The following is an 18,518-nucleotide window of genomic DNA, read 5'->3' as shown; positions in this document are numbered from 1 at the left end:
ATGTTGCTACAAACATTATAAAATTTTCATATAAAATAAAGAATTTTATTTAATAATTAACAATTTTATCCATTTTATATTGTCAATACTGCAAGAGTATTAGATTACAAATAAATTTTCGTATTTATTCTTCAATTCAAAGCTGATTCATATTTTAAAATCTGGGAAATTTTCTATCATAAATTTACGATTTTAAATGACTTATCAATTATTTAATAATTACATCAGATAACATCTATGAACTCTATTGTATTGTTCAGTTTCGTTTAAAAAAAATTAGGAATAATTCTTTGTAAAGCTGTATCTATTTTATTTTCAATTGTCATTTAGAATATTATGGTCATTATGATACCGATCGTTTAAGAACACTAGACAATATTGTAAAATGTTACATTCTTAATTTATTTACATAAGTATGTCTAAAAAGATATAATCTCTTAAGTAGCTTACTTTCCAAAACGTTTGCTAAATAATAGAGAGATTTTTCGATTACCTGAAGCTAGATCATTAGAGCCAGACATCCAGGCAAGCGTTTATGACATGGGAATATCAAGGGTCGTCATTTCAGTATGGTTCTATTTTGTAATATCAAGAGGGGAGGCAAGCTAAAGAGAGGATGACAGAAACGCCCATAACTGCCCTCACTACACTATAGGTTTTCACTTCTCCAGAAAATGAAGGTCCTATGCAAATTAGTCGAAAACCGAGGAACAGGACAGTTATCGTTCAACAAGTGTTCACAACGTCACGCGATTTTTTGACATTTTTCTATAAAATTACTCTAACAAATTTCGGTAGTTTGTTTATAAATAAAGTAATAGCTTGAGCGTAAAATAATTTTAAATAAAATCTAAATTTATCTGATTTATCAGATATCCGACAATTAATAAATTTTTTTTATTAAAAAAAAATAAAATTAAAAATTTTACATTTAAAAAAATTGAAAAATTTTGAATGCAATTTTTTAGAATTTTTTTTTGGTTCTAATTTAATTAATAAAAAAAAAAAAAACCAAAAAATTCTTTTAATTTCTGGATCAAAAATTTTTTTGAATTTAAATTGACAATTATTAATTTTATTACAGTTACTTGAAGATTTTTAATTTCATTTAACAAAAAAATTATTTAAAAAAAATTGCATTTTTAAATTATTTAAATTTCTAAATGTCAATTTTTTTTTGCCATAATTTATTTGTTAAAAAATTTTTTTAAATTGTCAAATTTTTTTAAAATTAATTTACGTATTAATTTTTGACTTCTTGTGTTCTATAAAATCTTTAAAAAAAGTAAAAATTTTTTATATAATTCTATAATTACAGTTTATATTTTATATAATTACAATTTTAAATTAAATCTCCCGCTTTTATTAATTTACCGCGAGTGGAACGCCATTCCGCGATTAAACGGGTGGCTACAAAACGTAACATTGACGTATTGTGTAAACTCACGTTAAGTTTCCATTCTCTAAACAAAGATCTAACAACTTATTAAAAATTGAATCAACAAATTCTACAAATAATTTTGGTACTGCAAAGAACAGCTGATCACAACAATAACAACGAGCTGGTGATTTTTTGATGAACACGTAAGTTACTAAATTACTAATAATTAAATTTTAATTTATTTTTATTAAATGCAACTAGGGTATGTGTAGATATTACTGCCGTTTTTTCGGTAGGTCTTATTTCAAAAGCATTTTTATTAAATTTTTCAAAAATAACAAAAATTTTTTTTTTTTAGACCAAAGTTTGACTTATTATTGACTCGAAAAAAAATCAAGAGTACGATAAACTAATATTTTCTGTAAATAATTAGCATTTAAAAAAAAAAAGTTCATATGCATGTATTACTGCGGGCATAAAAGGAGCTTGTGTCTATTACTGCGTGCCAATTACTGCGTGCCTATTACTGTGGATGAAATTCAATGATAAACAACTTTGGGATCATATAAGAAATTAATAAAAAGTTGTTTGAAAGATAATTATTTGTTTAATAAAATGACTGGATTAGAACGTATTCCTCAAGTAATTTGAATTCATATCAATTAATATAATAATCACCGGAGTAGTGATGTATAACATAACAAGCAGAGTTTTTATAGTAATTAAAAAAATGAGCTTTATCGAAGAAACACAAATCTTGATTTAAAAAAATCATCTTGAATTTTTTTAAATCAATCATAAAAATTTTGAACAAAGTTACATTCACTTAATTTAATGAAAATTTCTTGGTTTTAAAGTTTTTTTGTTTAATTTAACACAACAAATTCTTTATTATAATGACCGCTTGTATTTTTATCAACTTTGATTTATTTGTTTTATTTTTTATCAATTTCTGTTTATAATTTATTTTTAACTAAGAGCAATTTGAAGGCAACTTGAACTGTCAATTGACAGGCAATATTTTATTTTTAGTTTAGAATATATGCATTTTACGTCCACTGTAATTGGTAGAAATGCATACAAATAGAGATGCTTCTATTACTGTGGATTATTGAAAACATTCGCAGTAATACAAGCATGTTCATTTTTTTTTTTCTACCAATTACTGCGTCCTTAAATAAATAAATAATATTAATTGATCAAAATTTAATTTTTAATGCATAAATGATATTAAAGAAGGATTATCTTACTTTTATATGCAAAAAATTTTAAATTTGAACCATTTTATGTAAAGAAGAAGATGTATTAGTAGCACCTCTTTTCGTACAGAAACTCAAAAAAAAAGCTACAGTTTACTACCTGTATAGCCAGTTAATTTTAATTTATTAATAAAAAATTGAATAATTGTTGTACGAGTAAAACTACTATGCAAATATTTTTTTGAAGATTTCAATTACAAGAAACAATTTTTTTTATTTCAAAAAGTTCAAGTACGATTTATTTATAATTGAAATAAAAAAATCCGCAGTAATACCCACACAGGAAAAAACAATTAACTTGATTCAAGAGAAAAATTTTGGAACCAAGAATATAATTTTGAAGAGGGTAATTATCTTGAATCAAGACGAAAAATTCTTGAATTAAGTAAAATTTCCTCAAATCAAGAAAAATTTTTTGAGCTCTTCAAAAATATATACTTGATTCAAGAACATTTTTTTTTCTGTGCACACTTACGCTAACTTTCTAATAAAAAAATTTTTTTTTCAGGTGATTTATAAAATTTAAAAATGAGCAAAGAATCAGTGAGAAATCAAGTGATTACCCACGAATTTTTATTAACCCTGGAAGACAATTATCACGAATGGCTCAAGTCCAGTCATGTAAAATTAATAGACGTGGAATCTTGTGGAGAGTTTTACATTTCAGTAAGACTAAACAAATTAAGTAGTTTGGACGTAAAAGTATCAAAGACTATTGAAAAATCAGCGATGGCAATTATCGAGTTGCGAACAAACGGAATGAATTGGCACGTGAAGGATGTACCTAATTGGAAGGATTTCTGTAACTTCGACGTTGATTTTCCGTATTACTATCTTCAGTACTCAAACAATGAATCTGATGACAACTTTAAATTTTACCTGAGTATCAAGTGCAAGATCACGTGGTTTGGGTTCAAAGATGAGATGGTGTTTTCAAACTTGTACCAAAGCATGAAGCAGTTTCTTCATAGCATCGAATGCAGTGACGTTATTATTATGGTGAAAAATCGGGAATTTCCAACTCACAAAAATATTTTGACATCCCAGAGCCCGGTGCTGAAGTCATTGCTTACAACTACTGACACTCAGTATACAAAAAAGCTTGTTCGCTTGAGAAAAATTGAAGTTGACGTTGCTGAGGAGTTATTTCTGTTTTTGTACACGGGAAAAGTCAACAAAGCTAATCATGATTATGATCTGGCTGTGAAACTTCTTGTAGTCGCAAAAAATTACCAAATAATTCCGCTGATTAATTTGTGCGGATTAATACTCAGTAATAGTATTACAAAAGAAAACGCGTTGCAATTGTTAAAATTATCTGAAAGCCGTAAAACAGACAACGTGTTTATCTTGCAGGAAAGAGCAACTGCGTTTATTTGGAATAACCGCAAGGAAATTCTTACTTTAGAGAATTTCAAAGATCCTTCCAAGTTTTCGCCTGAGTCTTTGTTTAAGATCATCGAAAAAATACCAGATTAACAAGTAGAATTATATTAAGAATTAAATTATTATTAGTACTTTTAAGTTTAAGATATTTTTTATAATTATTTACAATTTGATTTATCGAATGAAAAAAATTATAAGATCTTTTTTTTTACAGAAATAATTTAACTTCAAAAATTTTTTATAGTTCTTCTCTTATCGACGAAATATTAAAAATAATTTGACAAATTTTCTTTAATGAATATTCGAAATAAAAAATTGTCATTTTTAATTTAAAAAATTCTATTAAAAATAATTAAATATTTTTATTAGTCAAGTCTTTTGATAATTTACTCACATTAATGTTTAAATAATTTTTGACTTTAACAAGAATAAAAATTTTAAATGGTAGTAACTAAACATTTAATTACTGAAATAATTTAAACGATTAATTTTTAATTGTTGTATTAATTTTTATCGAGTCTGAATACTAAAGTGATTAAAAAAAATGTACAAAAGAATGTATCAAAATACTCATAAAAAAATGTTTACATTAAGGATTGAATAATTGTACAATATAAATTATACAATTATAATTTTATATTGTAATTAGAAGTTTAATTATTATTAATAGATAAATTAATTAATTAATTAATTAATTGTATAAAAAGAAATAATTTTTATATTTTTCCAACAAAAAAAAATAAACTGCCTACATTTATAATTATAGACTGCTGCTCTTATAAGTAAAAAAATTATGAGTACTTTTTATTTTTATATTATTAGGAAGAATATTAATTTTTATTTCTTACTTATTCGTAATTATTAAAAAGTTTATAAGAATATTTATATTTGAGCAAAAATATAATAAGTCAATGATAAGTTTAGTTTGTTAAGAAAAAATATAAATTTGAATATATTTAATTTTGCATTTGTATATTTTTAGTTCATCTATTATAAATTACTTCTTGTATTATATTATAATTATAATAAAACGTTCTTTTCATTATCAATTGTGTATTGTTTATTTACTTTACAAATTTTTTGCTTAGTAGTATAAAAGCAAGCAATTTCTTCTCAAAGATTCAAAATTTGAAGTTAAAAAAATTCTATAGTCTTCTTTTTATTTTAATAATATGAATAACATTTTGATTATTAGTAATGATGATGAAAATAATTTATTATGAAGATATTTATTTACATTGATTATTATAATAATATTTTTTAGTATTTTTCAAGTTAATTTTTGTATCAATTGATGATACTAATGACTATGGTAATTAGTATTATCAATTATTGGTTATTTAAAATTACTACTAAATTTTTTTTAGTTTATAAATTATAAAACAATAATATGATAAATTTCTGAAATTGTTTAATATTTAATTAACAATATTTTGATTGTATTTGAACAATTTAAAGTGAAGATAATTTAAAACTCATGTAAAACATCTTATTAAGTATGTTAATAAAGTAACAAAGAAATGAGAAGAATAATTTCAATAAATTTATAATTCTCGTTCAAATGCAACCGCCTATTAAAAATATTTTTAGTGATTTATAAATTATACTTAAATTAGAAAAAAATTCAACAAATTTTTTAGTTTACTTGTAAAACAACACGGAAAGAACAAGATGACACTGTATATCATCCCAGATTATACTAAGTGAAAAAAAATTTCGGATAGTAGCTAATATAATCCACATTGCAATGAGTATAATCCAGATATCATGAAGTATACACAGTAAAAAATTTTGCATTGCGTCAAAAAATTTTGTGTTAAATATTTAACACTTTTATGGATAAATTTAACATTCATTGTGTTAAATTAACACAAAAAAGTGTTAAATATTAAACACAAAATTTTTTGACGCATTGACGCAAAATCTTTTACTGTGTAATCCAAATTTTTCTAGATACTATCTGAAATTTTTTTTTACCACAGATATCACTGAGTATTATCTGAGATGATATTCAGTGTCATCTTGTTTTTTCCGTGAAGATTTCAAAATCAAAATATAATACGGAAAATTCAAAACCTTAATGAAAAATCACATCTTCATTTTTCGTTTGACTTTTTAAAATAAATCTGATGAAATATAGTAGACATTCGAAATATACTCAAAATTTGAAGTTACAAATGTTCAATAGTCTTTTTTTTTATTTTATAAGTTTGACTAATATATTAATTATTACAAAAATATTTATTTAAATTAACTATTACAGCAAAAACATTTTCTTAGTAGAATATTGATTATAAAATATTAATTTGATTGATAAATGAAATTTTGTAATGATTAATTCTATCTTGATATATTTCAACTGCAATAAAAAATGAAGATGATTAAAACCTCAGCAATATCTTTATCTTCTCAGTATTTTTTAACTTAACCCAATAAATGATTGACTAAATAGATAAAAAATAATTGTTCCAATGCTTAGTACATTAACGTCGCAATGAAACAATTTAAATTTAAATAATAAAGAAGAAATTACAAGTGAATATGAAAAAGATCTTCAATCTTAAATGAGGTAAAAGAATCATTCACAAATATCCAGTAGCTGAAGAAACTTCTTTTGTATAAAAATCTGAAACATTAAAAAGAGATGTATTAAAAAATCTTCTTAATTATTGCATAAAAAATTGAAAGTTTCCTACCATCAATTAGTTTTTATTCCATCTGCATATTTTTGAACCAAAGCACGTGCGAGAAATGGCTGAAACTGTTTTAAAGCTCCATAATCTTCAGTAGTCGTCAAAGTTGGCAAGTTGATGACAGCGTAGTTCATAGTAAATTTCTTCAAGTGTTTCGCATTATGACAATCGGCTAAAATTATTATTCTTATAGCATTTTCAATCGATACGGTTTTTGCTAAAGAATCTTCACACATTTCTTTAAGTCCTTGGAGCTGATACTTGTCAGATGCTTCTAGTAATTCTTCAGCGAAAATGTCTAGATATTCAACTTTATCAGTATAAATGTACTCGAGGAGTTTTTCAAATATTTCACCATCAATGTCTGTAATAGTTACTTCATTTTCTTTTTTTTCTTTCGTATCATAAGAAAACATAGCTTCAAATACGCAGCTACGTGTGGTCAAAATAAACCTGTGCGCATCAAATTTATTATCACCCACGAAAATAACTACATCAGAATTTTTCTTAGAAATCAAAAGTTTCTCAAAATCCTCGCTTAATTTTTGCGTAGTAATTTTCATTAAGTTGATTGAATTATCAACTTGAAGATAATCATCATACACAGTTAGATTAACACATACCGTCAAAATATCATTTGGTAAAATTTCATCTTTTTTCTCCAATAATTCATCTATTACCGCAAAATTTATGAAACCCCAAGAGTCTATGGAAGATGAAAAAAAACGGCCATACTGAAAATTTTTTGGATTAACTTGCTTGACTAGATTGTGATTTAAATTCATGTACAGTCGTTCTTTTTTATTATTTAGAATGAAAACCGCAAACATTGCTCTAACGGTCGTATCGATGGTGGAATGCAAATAAAGTGTCATCCGTGATTTGCTATTTGATGAATCAGAATCACTTTTGAGTAGTTGTAAATACCACGAATCATTCATTTTAGCACCTGTTGAAAATGCAGGTGAAGTTATTTCTTCAAATTTTTCCGACCAATTAGCAGCATCGAGAAATGACGTTATTCCGTTAATTTTCCACTCGTAAACGATTGAATGTTCTGCTGAATAGGAATAACCTACTTTTTTCATTTTTTTATTATTTTTTTTTCACCGTACCTGACTGAGCTTCTTCAACTTAATTTTACGATTTCTGTAAATTATTTATACAATAATTAGTACTTCATTCGATTGGTAATTTCATAAAAAAAAAAAACTCACTTATCCTTACAATAAAAATACATGAGAGTGTGAAGTTAGTCTAGTCGAAACTCGCAAAAAAAATGGAACCTGATTCCTTATTGGTCGAAATTAAGGCGCGCTATTTAAATTTCTAGTTTAATAAATTTATCATGACACTGAAGTTGGCAGAAATTCAAAATTACTTAAAAATTTTATAATAATGCAATTATTGTAAAAAAAATTTAATTAAAAAATTCTGAATGTGAAAATTAATAAAAATTACAAGTGAAAATTTTTACAAGCATTTTTTTATTGTAATTGATTTGTTATTAAAATTTTTTAAATTGACAACTGACAGCTAACTTCAGTATTATAATTTATCAGCTGTTTCTTTGTGAAAACGTTGCGATTACTCGACGTTACTTTATCGACATTTTGATTAGGGTAAGTGTAGGTATTACTGCGGATTTTATTATTTCAATTATAAATAAATCGCACTTGAGCTTTTTGAATTAAAAAAAAATTATTTCTTGTAATTGAAATCTTCAAAAAAATATTTACATAGTAGTTTTACTCGTACAACAATTATTCAATTTTTTATTAATAAATTAAAATTAACTGGCTATACAGGTAGTAAACTGTAGCTTTTTTTTTGAGTTTCTGTACGAAAAGAAGTGCTACTAGACCGCTTGTATTTTTTATCAACTTCGATTTATTTGTTTTATTTTGTATCAATTTCTGTTTATAATTTATTTTTAAGATTATTTATTTTTAACTGAGAGCAATTTGAAGGCAACTTGACACTGTCTTGCAGCCGTATTAAATTACAAACTATAAATCACATACACTACCAGTTATCTTCATGGATTATTTATTTTCAATCGACATTAGAACAAAAAAAGAAATTAGTAAATGTCAATTATAATAAGAATAAAAATACAACACAGATTGCGTGGTCGCTTTTTTTGCAGTTTGATATCTTTTAACATAAAATCAAACGAAAAATAATGTAGACTTTAAATAGCAGCACTGAAACAAAGAAAAAGAGTATTAATTAATAAAACAAATTTTTTTTTTACTTTGAAAATGATTATAGCAACATACCGTTAATCAGTTCCGATTCTATGCACGTGTTCCTTCAGTAGAGCCAAAAATAAAGCTGGATAAGACTTTTCCAGTGCTTTATACTCCTCAGTATTTTTTAAACTAGCCAACTTGACGACAATGTAATTTTTTGTAAATTCCACCAATTTCTTTAAATTGTGACGATCTGCGAGAATCAGAATCCTGATAGAATTTTCAACGGATAAATTTTTTGATAAAGATTCTTCACACATTTCTTTGAGAGTTAGAAGTTGATATTTATCGGACACTTCTAATAATTCCTCAACAAAAATGTTTAGATCGTCGACTTTGTCTGTGTAAATGTAATCAAGAACTTTCTTGAAAATTTCAGGATCAACATCTGGTATGGTTATTTCATTTTTCTTGTTCTCTTCCATTTCGTGTGAAAACATGGCATCAAACACGCAGCTGCGTGTGATTAAAACGAGCTTATGAGCTTCAAATATTATTTCACCGACTTGAATTTTTACATCAAAATTCTTCTTAGCAATAAAAAGGTCTCCAAAGTCGTCACTTAATTTTCGTTTTGACGCTTTTAATGGATTTATTGGATGACTAATCGCAACATAATCATCATAGACAATCAGATGGACACCAACTGTCAAAGTATCATTTTTTAAAAATTCAGCTTTTTTTTCTAACAACTCATCTATTTTTGCAAACTCGACATAACCAATGCCACTCGTTGAATTAAAAAGGGATTTCGAATAATAATCCATTGATTGACTACAAACTGTAAAGTTACTGACATTGTGGACAGATCGTGCGATTTTTTTACCCCCACTTTGTACCGCATTCGTTGTAGTCAGATAAGAGTATTCTACAAAGTGGGGGTAAGAAGAGAGCACGTTCTGGCCACACTGGTTACTGTATACTTTTTCCTTCTTCTTATTAAGAAAATAAATACAATAATTTGTTCGAACTTCTCGATTTCCATTATTTGAATATAAATAAATTGATACCCATGATTTATTTTTTGATCCATCATTATCTTCTTGAATTACAAGTTTCAAGTACCATGAATCTTTTATTTTTGCACCTGTTGAAAATTTCGGAGAATCTATACCAAACATTTCTTTTTTCGTCCTGGCAGACTCAATAAATGAAGATATCTGATCAATTTCCCATGTGTAAGTAATCGAATGTGCCTTTGAATGGGAATAACCTGCTTCCTCTTTATGAATCAAACTTTGCTTAGCATCGTTCGACATAATTATTTTTTAAACAAAATTTCAATACAAACAATAATATAGATGCAATTATATACTTAGGCGTTACATCAATAATCAATAAATAATAAAATTAGTAATGTATAACAGTAACAATAAAGACAGTTGATGTATTACGTATTAGAAACTTTTTAGTTGTGAGAGAAAAATGCGTTGATAGTTTTCTGTATTAAGGTGCTTTTTCATGCTGACGCTCGACGCTGGCTTAGAGCGTCAAATAAGGTCACACGGTATAATTTCGACTGAAACGCCATCTTAAATTAATGCAGCGTCAAAGCTAACTAGAATTCAAATTTGCGCGCGCAAACGCGCGCATGAATTTAGGGTTTGCATATATTTTTATGCTTTGATATATTTGACCAATCACGTTACGAATAGTTTGCTTACATGATATATTATCATATTTTTCATCTAAATGATAAGATTGGAATTGTAAATATGTAAATATCGTAATTAATTGATGTAATTAAAAATTTCCTAAGTCAAAAATAAATAAAATGTTGAATAAAAAAATATCATTTTTAAATTACTAGAATTCAAATTTGCGCGCGCAAGCGTGCGCCTTGACTATAGAGTTTGCATATATTTTCATGCTTATGATACATTTAACCAATCACATCACGAATAAATTGGTTTCACATACATTTCATCTCTATTTTAATATTAAGACTAGAATTCAAATTTGCGCGCGCAAGCGCGCGTCTTACTATAGCGTTTGCATATATTTTCATGCTCATGATATATTTGACCAATCACGTTACGAATAGTTTGATGCCGCATACCACGGAGGCTAGATATAAGGAGGACGATCGTAATGTATTACAAGCGTCCGAAAATTGGAGGACAGATCTTTCACCACTAGAGTGCGCAAGTGTCTCTAATGTCAGGTTTTTAAATAAATGACGCGGAATGCAATGTACAATCACATTTATCAAAAGAAAACATTAAAATTTCATTTTTAGTTGCGAATTGGGATAATAATAATAGTAATAGTAATAATAATAATAATAATAATAATAATAATAATAATAATAATAATAAAGTATTCAAATAGTTTAGGTAATTTTATTCTTAATTAATAAGCGTATATATGTTGAAAGTAGAATATTACTGAAGAGTTTAATAAGTTAAGCTAGTTTAGAAATTTTACGATGTTTCTTGGCCATCATCTTTCGTTCGTTAAGAGTTCGGTTGATAAGATTAGCTAAAAATTACCTCTCATAATTACAAAATTATTCAATATTTTAGCCGTAAGCTCCTTTTTGTGTTCATCACATCCTAGGATGGGGAGGCATTTAGCTTTTGCTATTTTCTCTAGCACTTGGTGCATAGTATTTATTTTAACAGTTTTAGTACCAACTACGGTTAAAACTATTTGTTCCAATTTTTTAATTAGTCTGAATAAATTTTCACTGGGAAAAATTAATCCACCATTGCTCATTAATTATATGACCCGATCACGTTCAGAGGAATTCGCAGAGCGTAATGTTTCAATACATTCACAGCAAGAAGTCATTCGCTGAAATTTTCTCGCAACATATCCAGCAATATAAGCAACTATACCATCACTGGTGGAAACAACATCATAATCATGATGGTAATGCTGGTCATCACGAAAACTATTACTTCCTTCCCAATCATTTTCACTTTGTAAAAAGTTTTCATTTGAATCAATATTAATTTTATTTTGATTATGATGATTAATGTTGTTTTCAGTAGAAGAATCGTCAACCTCAGTTAAATTTTCGAACGGATAATGATTATCGTGATACAAATCATCATCGTCCTCTATATCATCCTCACTATCTTCGTCTAATAAACTTTCGAATGGTTTTCTAATAAATGACGGTATAGTATCATCATTATCGTCATCACTATCTTCGTCTAACAAGCTTTCAAAGGGTTTTTTAGCCACAGAGGTATTTGGATGAGAAAATGTATTATTATTATCATCACTAGACGAATAATTATTACTAGAAATACCATTTTCAACAATAGCGTCAATTTCATTCAGCCAATTTTTTTTTAATGCATTAGCTGTAGCCAGAGAATCTTTGGACTGCATTAAAGATTGTAGTAATTCACCAGCTGTGACATTGGACCCTTTCGGCGGCGTGACTAATGAATATGAACACAATAATCGAAAAACTTGCCCGAAAAGGATTGTATCCGGATGATCGTTGCAACGACAAACACTCCGCATTATACCGAAGAACTTCTATAAATTAAATAAGATTCAAATATTAAAAAAAAAAGAATATTTACTATAACAATTTTTAATTATTCATTTGATAAAAATCCAACGATTAATACATACTTCTAATTGATCTTGATTAAGCCGCGATGTCATCAAGTACTCAAAATTACATTCTTTTTGCAAAAATTCACTTAGCTCTAAAGTAGCCTGTAACGTAATTTTTAATCCAGTAAGAGTACTAGGAGTAATTGCGAAAAAAAATTTATCATCAACTTCATTTTCATTTTTTGATTTTTGTTTTTTGCCTTTCTTCTTCTTTTTATAAAGTTCTCTTTCTTCATTAGCTTTGGCTTCCCAAATCTTCAGATAATCAATAAAATCACTTATTACCTAGCAAAAATAAATAGCATTACTTATTTATCCTCTATCTTATGGTAGTAGAAATTACTCTAGAAAAATGCATGTTTCAGAAAATAGGATACATAGTCCAAGAGAATATCAGCTATGATAAAGATTAGGAACTTCCGCAACTAATAAACTCAAATTCATTGAATTTGACTATCATTTGAAGTTTCGTTTAATAAGTTTCATATTGAAAATGTAAGTAAACTTGCGAGACTGGATTATGTGCAAACATTAGTAGGAATAATGTCATGATAAGATTGGAGTGTCTTAAATTATTTTTATAGTTATATACTTACATATATATACTTTATAAATATTTTCCAATATTGGTTATAATATGTGATCATGTACACATGGTATAATGATGGTTTTATGTTGACAATGGTTCTCCGTTTAGAACTATAATTTTCGCTTTATTATTGCGAAAAAATTGTATGAAGCTATCAAAAGACCTAATGTATATATTAAAAATTACCTTTTTCGGGGACAATTATCATTTAAACGTAAAGCATTCAAAGGAGTACGTGAACTCATGGCTTCAATTAAATCATTTACTCTTTTAATAAAAACCACTGTTGGATCGCAATCACTGAGCTCAGGAGTAGCGTTCTTATAAGTCGCCATTGCAACTTGTATATTTTTCGAAAAAAGCTAAAAACAAAAAGTTTTAATTTTTCTCATTAAAATTAGATAAGCAGTTGTTATGATTGAAAATTTATAAAAATTAATTTTTTATCAAAATAAGAATAAATACATCTTATTATTTATTTTAACTGAATCAGCTATTTATAATATGAATTGTTAGAAATTAAAGATAAATATTAGGCCAGTTACCTCGATGTTAATGATAATCTTAAATTCATTTTAACTTACTCTCGCAGCTTTATAATTATAATTACCTGATAAGCCAACGGGACATTCATCTTTTGATATCCTTCTGGATTTAAATGCTGGGGAGTTAGTTGATAAGCTATTTTTAGATTGGCTTTCAGATAAATTTCATGCAATAATAAAGCTTCCTAATGACTTTTTCTTACAAAACCATCTGGAGTCTAAAAATAAATAACATTTTCATAAATAATTAAATACAATCATTGAAAAATTTGATAGTTGTAAAATTAAATAGGTCACCTATGAATATATTCATTCCAATGCTAACTAAATTGAAAATTCAATCGTGAATAACAGTACACTGGTGTTAAAAATCATATTATAAGAGAAGCTTACCCAAAAAAACAATCGTTTCATAATTTTGTTCCTGAAACATTTTATTAAGTGTGGAAAATCCGAAATAAACCAAAGTCTGCGGTCAAAATTGCATGGATGATCACAGCTACATTGTCCATCTTTGACACCGAAAAGTGTCCATGCTCCTCTGTTCCATTGAGCTGCATCAGAAGTAACGACATCAACATAAAACCCAGCATTCTCCAGTAATACGATGCATTCAATGAGTAATTTGTGAAGAATGGCACTCGTGACAGAATTTCTGCTCAGGAAGCTACCAACTACTTGCACCCAGTTACCCTGAAAAGGTTGGTACATGAAGACTAAGGCATGATCAGCCCGACTGTTGATTAAATTTTCCGGAGTATGTGCCCCAAGTCTACAAAACCATCAAGCTGCATAGTTCTCCGATTTAGCTTCACGGCTTCACTTAAAGCTACTTCATCTATTAAAAAGGTACCTAGGAGAAAAAATAAAAAATTGTTAGAATGAAATAAATGTGAATCAGATGTAGTCTAACAATAATAGCCAGCTACTGTTAAAAGTTAATGAAGCTTTTAAAGAGTTATTTAAAAATATCAAATACGAATTACTTTTTCAGCTAAAAACTTATGCGCTCGGATTTGTTAATATAATCATACTCGATAGCTAAGTAGAGTTGTTAGATATAGTTAAAATGGTTGCGTTTTTAAGATTTGCATTTTTAAGATTTGCAGTTAGTAGTAAAGTGTGACAGGAATGGTGCATGGATACCCCGTTTTTCATGTGGTTCCATACGTGAACTTTTAATACGAAGAGTGTCGAATATGGCTTTAGGGAAACCAAAAGCGCTATCCAACTTCTGGATATATTTGTTAAGGGTGTCTTTGCAGGGAAGAGGGAGGATTTGACGTTCTCTGAGTCGTTCATATACCGCAGCATTTTTTATACCAAGTAGCAAACATTCATAAACCCACTCAACCGTATATCTTCGTTGTTTGGCATTTTTAGCTTTTACTGCATTAAAACAAGCACGAATTGCTAGTTGTTGCACGGGAGGCAAAATAGAAATTTCCGCTCTTAGAGCTTCATCTTTAATTGCCATACAATTAAGTCGTTGCGTTTCTATAATTTTGATGAGTGATTCATTCTGTAAAGGGTTAAATAGTTAAATAGGCATTTACAGGTGATTTAATTTAAGTTCTCAGATTGTAGTTGATTAAATTTGTATTCACAAACTAAACCGTATTGACGAAATGATAATGTAATGTAACGAGCATTGTATCAAACTTTTAAGTTTATTGAAAAAAATAAAAGAATATTGATCTTAAACACTCACAACCTGTAAATAATCAAGTATACATGAAGAAACGATAAATAAGTAAATACCTACTTTACGTTTGAGGCGCTGAATTTGTTTAGTTTTCAGGCTCTCCTGGTACTTCAAGTCAGTGTACGAACTTTTAATGTCGGGTTTGACTTTGTACGATCGATTTGCAATTTCCGTCTCAATTGCCGACAAGCAAAGCATCGAAAAAGATTCATTTGTTTCTTATATTGTTCGTCAGGCAATGACACACCAGAACACGCCGATGAACATCTATTATTAATGAGAAATGATACTAGTAAAGTTCATTTAACAAGTAATAAAAAACCTTAGAATTATCATTTTTAGGCAATTGTAGAGTATACTAATGTGCTCCGTACTTAAGATACACAATAATTATTAAGTTTGGTAATCGATTTTTTAAACATGGAAAATCGATAGCAAATTTTTTAAATTTATTAATAACAAAAAATTAATGTCCGTAGCCAAAAATGGAAAAGTAATCCAGTCCCTTCACATAACTCACAGTTTTCCAATTCCTTCAAAAACTCCCAAAAATCAGATATTTGGGAAAAATTGGTATTGAATTCTACCGACTCTTGCGTTTTCAAGTTAAGTAACTAATCAAAAGTATAATGTTAACATTACCACAAAAAAAAAAACTGACGTTCGAACATTAGATTCTTATGAATTTTCAAAATTCTTGAAAGCTATTCTATCAAAATCTTCAAAAATACGCGAAAAAAATCGAGAAAATAACTTTGAGAACTGATATATTTCTGTGTAATGTTCGCTTCGAAGAAATTTGAACATTCGTTAGCAACCAACGTTCGGAACTTTATGTTTATACTGTGAAAAAATAAATTACAAGATCTAAAAATTCTTACTGATATATTGAAGTCTTCACTTATTTTTATACGAAATTTTAAATTCATGGATACTTTATCTAAATGACATAAAACTATATTTTTTGGATTAACTAAATCTATTGTCCAACTCCAATTTTGTGGCAAAGCATTGAATTTCAACACGTTGATAATTGTTAATAAAGAACATTTCTCAAGACGTAATTCAGGAGTAGATAACTCACGTGGCTTGAAATGATTAAATAAACAAAAATTAATGATTATTTTTTTGTAATAATAGTTCTAAATTTATAGGAGACGATATAAGAGACATGTCTAAAGACTTAACTTTTTTAACATATTCATAATTCAGATTGTTTGACTTATTGAAATATCTTATAACATGATTCTTTAATTATTTCATTTACTTTTGTTTTAAAGAATTGAATAGAGAAAAGAACGTGAATATGAAAAAAAAATAATTAATAATTTCTTTTCGAAAGACTATTTGTTTTATAACAATATTTTTCAAATTTAACTCTCATACACTGCTATAATAAATTCGAGTAAACTTGATAATTTTTATAGTGAATGTTTCTTATTATTTATAATAGTATATTACACACCTACGGAAGAAAAGTAAGAAATGTCTCAGATCACATGTAATTGTCGGCCGAGGCGAAGCCGAGGTTGACAAATATGTGATCTGAGGCTTTTTATTTACTTCCCGTAGAGTGTATACTATTTTTTTGCTCCACGAAGGCAGGGAGCTTCACTTTCTCAATATCTCAAGTACTTAAATAAATATTCTAACAAACAAGAGTAATTAGGCCTCCTAATTGTTTGTGCTTTTATCTTAAGTTGCAGAGTAATAATTCGAAATTTTAATTTTTCTTACCTGCATTTCGTTCTCACAATTATCATTTTCTTCAAAATTTTCAAATACGTCAATGCGTTTTGGTGACTCACAATTAATTATGTTTATGAGATCATTACTAATTATTGGTTCTTGGTTTTGTGGTGAGTTAGTTTTATGGTCATTTGTAATTAATAAATGGCATTGCATATACTGAGCTTCGTTATTTTCATTGTTGCAAGCTTTGTTTACACGGTTCGGATTCAACGTCGGAATAGCATCAGGCTTTAGCGAGTATCTTTTTCGAGGTAATTCTTCATAAATTCCAGTAGTCAATAATATTTTATCAGTTTTAATAATATCTTGATCATTAAAATGTAATTCACAGACATAATCTTTTTTTGGGGTGAGATCTTGCTTTAATCCACAGTACCACAATTTTAACAAGTCTGGACACTTGAATAAACAAACAAAAAATTGACATGAAGTTATATTTGGAAATAATTTTGATAAGTTACTTTGAGTAAAACGTTAGCTCCAAAAAAATGGTAACGATGCAATTTTTTTAAAACTAATTCTAAGAAGAAAAAAATTACGTTATACCTTTTACAATTTCTTTTTTAATTTGATCAAAAATGATACTAAAATCTACTGATATAAAAATTTTTGGGACTCTTGTAACATAAATTATTTAAAAAAATATTTTGAAAAAGAGCACTTATAATTTCCTTTAATTTCTATAGGTAAAATTTTTTTATAATCATTTAATTAATATAAATTTAATTAGTATAAAAATTATTTCTTACAAAAATACTAAGTTAGGTTATATTACCTGTGGCACAATAAATAAAGACGTGTTTCGACTATTTAATTTTAATTTTTTATTACGATCTTTTATCCGGCCACTCAAACACCCATCAACTATACATTTATTTACCATTTTAAACTATTATCACTTTGATTATTAATTAAAAAACTAATTAACTAACTGAATGTCAATTTGGTGTTATTAATAAACAATAACAAACGGACGCCATGATCCGGACATTAGCGAACGTAGTGACGCCCTAGCGGCTTCTTTTTGAAAATGATCTATCCTCAGTTTTCCGGACGCACTAACTGTACATTTACCTATGTCGATCGTCCTCCTTATATCTAGCCTCCGTGATTTCCATCTAAATTATAATAGTTGATTCAAGATATATATAAATTAAATGTTAAAATAATCAGGTAAAAAAAAAGACTTTATAAAGTAAAAAAACAACAAATTTACAATTTATTAATTTTTTATGTTGGTACATACTGCGATAACAGGAACGTAAAGTTAATTCTTTTCTTTATCACTAGTGACCCCACTGAAACCGACGCCAGTGTGGCCAGATCGTGCGATTTTTTTACCCCCACTTTGTACCGCTTTCAATATAGTCAGAT

The 18,518-nt window shown here is 27.5% G+C and overlaps 5 protein-coding genes across 9 annotated transcripts; 1 reads left to right on the top strand and 4 right to left on the bottom strand.

Moving 5' to 3' along the window:
- The first annotated feature begins 665 nt into the window (after nucleotides 1–665).
- Nucleotides 666–4,380, top strand: LOC141525296 (TD and POZ domain-containing protein 1-like). 3 transcript variants are annotated; one of them, XM_074239723.1, is made up of 3 exons: nucleotides 666–794; nucleotides 1,319–1,584; nucleotides 3,149–4,380. In XM_074239723.1, exon 3 carries the CDS (start codon nucleotides 3,169–3,171, stop codon nucleotides 4,117–4,119), a length of 951 nt encoding a protein of 316 aa, XP_074095824.1. In that variant the 5' UTR covers nucleotides 666–794; nucleotides 1,319–1,584; nucleotides 3,149–3,168; the 3' UTR covers nucleotides 4,120–4,380. The 3 variants fall into 3 exon arrangements, with proteins under 3 accessions (XP_074095824.1, XP_074095822.1, XP_074095823.1); XM_074239721.1 differs by having other exon boundaries at nucleotides 791–814; XM_074239722.1 differs by lacking the exon at nucleotides 666–794 and having other exon boundaries at nucleotides 1,250–1,584.
- A 926-nt stretch (nucleotides 4,381–5,306) lies between these two features.
- LOC141525345 (speckle-type POZ protein-like) lies at nucleotides 5,307–8,043 on the bottom strand. Of its 2 annotated transcripts, none has more exons than XM_074239798.1 (3): nucleotides 7,937–8,043; nucleotides 6,723–7,868; nucleotides 5,307–6,652 (listed from the first exon to the last, which is right to left on the bottom strand). In XM_074239798.1, the coding sequence occupies exon 2, from the start codon at nucleotides 7,805–7,807 to the stop codon at nucleotides 6,725–6,727; it is 1,083 nt and encodes a 360-aa protein (XP_074095899.1). In that variant the 5' UTR covers nucleotides 7,808–7,868; nucleotides 7,937–8,043; the 3' UTR covers nucleotides 5,307–6,652; nucleotides 6,723–6,724. The 2 variants fall into 2 exon arrangements, with proteins under 2 accessions (XP_074095899.1, XP_074095898.1); XM_074239797.1 differs by having other exon boundaries at nucleotides 7,947–8,041.
- Nucleotides 8,044–8,751: 708 nt separating this feature from the next.
- LOC141525344 (speckle-type POZ protein B-like) lies at nucleotides 8,752–10,416 on the bottom strand. Its single transcript, XM_074239796.1, has 2 exons — nucleotides 9,002–10,416; nucleotides 8,752–8,926 (listed from the first exon to the last, which is right to left on the bottom strand). Exon 1 carries the CDS (start codon nucleotides 10,231–10,233, stop codon nucleotides 9,004–9,006), a length of 1,230 nt encoding a protein of 409 aa, XP_074095897.1. The 5' UTR covers nucleotides 10,234–10,416; the 3' UTR covers nucleotides 8,752–8,926; nucleotides 9,002–9,003.
- Nucleotides 10,417–11,302: 886 nt separating this feature from the next.
- LOC141525445 (uncharacterized) lies at nucleotides 11,303–14,434 on the bottom strand. The gene is made up of 5 exons (XM_074239957.1): nucleotides 14,081–14,434; nucleotides 13,753–13,905; nucleotides 13,150–13,504; nucleotides 12,569–12,838; nucleotides 11,303–12,469 (listed from the first exon to the last, which is right to left on the bottom strand). Exons 3-5 carry the CDS (start codon nucleotides 13,198–13,200, stop codon nucleotides 11,696–11,698), a joined length of 1,095 nt encoding a protein of 364 aa, XP_074096058.1. The 5' UTR covers nucleotides 13,201–13,504; nucleotides 13,753–13,905; nucleotides 14,081–14,434; the 3' UTR covers nucleotides 11,303–11,695.
- Nucleotides 14,254–18,262, bottom strand: LOC141525446 (uncharacterized). Of its 2 annotated transcripts, XM_074239958.1 has the most exons (6): nucleotides 17,920–18,262; nucleotides 17,130–17,543; nucleotides 16,274–16,480; nucleotides 15,913–16,006; nucleotides 15,453–15,659; nucleotides 14,254–15,209 (listed from the first exon to the last, which is right to left on the bottom strand). In XM_074239958.1, the coding sequence occupies exons 1-5, from the start codon at nucleotides 18,025–18,027 to the stop codon at nucleotides 15,601–15,603; spliced, it is 882 nt and encodes a 293-aa protein (XP_074096059.1). In that variant the 5' UTR covers nucleotides 18,028–18,262; the 3' UTR covers nucleotides 14,254–15,209; nucleotides 15,453–15,600. The 2 variants fall into 2 exon arrangements, with proteins under 2 accessions (XP_074096059.1, XP_074096060.1); XM_074239959.1 differs by lacking the exon at nucleotides 15,913–16,006.
- Nucleotides 18,263–18,518: the final 256 nt, after the last annotated feature.

This window comes from Cotesia typhae, unplaced genomic scaffold, assembly GCF_013202065.1.
Source record: "Cotesia typhae breed Kobodo isofemale line unplaced genomic scaffold, CoteBio_Ctyphae contig_26, whole genome shotgun sequence".
Classification (NCBI taxonomy): domain Eukaryota; kingdom Metazoa; phylum Arthropoda; class Insecta; order Hymenoptera; family Braconidae; genus Cotesia; species Cotesia typhae.
The sequence above is the reverse complement of the archived record's forward strand: the minus strand, read 5'-3'. Positions and strand labels throughout refer to the sequence as shown.

What these genes read in the sequence shown, in the direction of transcription:
- LOC141525345 (XM_074239798.1), bottom strand. Translation starts at nt 7,807, where the DNA reads ATGAAAAAAGTAGGTTATTCCTATTCAGCAGAACATTCAATCGTTTAC.
- LOC141525445 (XM_074239957.1), bottom strand. Translation starts at nt 13,200, where the DNA reads ATGATCACATATTATAACCAATATTGGAAAATATTTATAAAGTATATA. An exon ending in TATTTATAAAGTATATATAT is followed by an intron (nt 12,839 to 13,149) that starts GTAAGTATATAA and finishes TATTTTTGCTAG; the next exon opens with GTAATAAGTGATTTTATTGA. An exon ending in TTAATCAAGATCAATTAGAA is followed by an intron (nt 12,470 to 12,568) that starts GTATGTATTAAT and finishes TTTAATTTATAG; the next exon opens with AAGTTCTTCGGTATAATGCG.
- LOC141525344 (XM_074239796.1), bottom strand. Translation starts at nt 10,233, where the DNA reads ATGTCGAACGATGCTAAGCAAAGTTTGATTCATAAAGAGGAAGCAGGT.
- LOC141525296 (XM_074239723.1), top strand. Translation starts at nt 3,169, where the DNA reads ATGAGCAAAGAATCAGTGAGAAATCAAGTGATTACCCACGAATTTTTA.
- LOC141525446 (XM_074239958.1), bottom strand. Translation starts at nt 18,027, where the DNA reads ATGGTAAATAAATGTATAGTTGATGGGTGTTTGAGTGGCCGGATAAAA. An exon ending in CTTTATTTATTGTGCCACAG is followed by an intron (nt 17,544 to 17,919) that starts GTAATATAACCT and finishes TGTTTATTCAAG; the next exon opens with TGTCCAGACTTGTTAAAATT. An exon ending in GTGAAGACTTCAATATATCA is followed by an intron (nt 16,007 to 16,273) that starts GTAAGAATTTTT and finishes ACTTTTGATTAG; the next exon opens with TTACTTAACTTGAAAACGCA.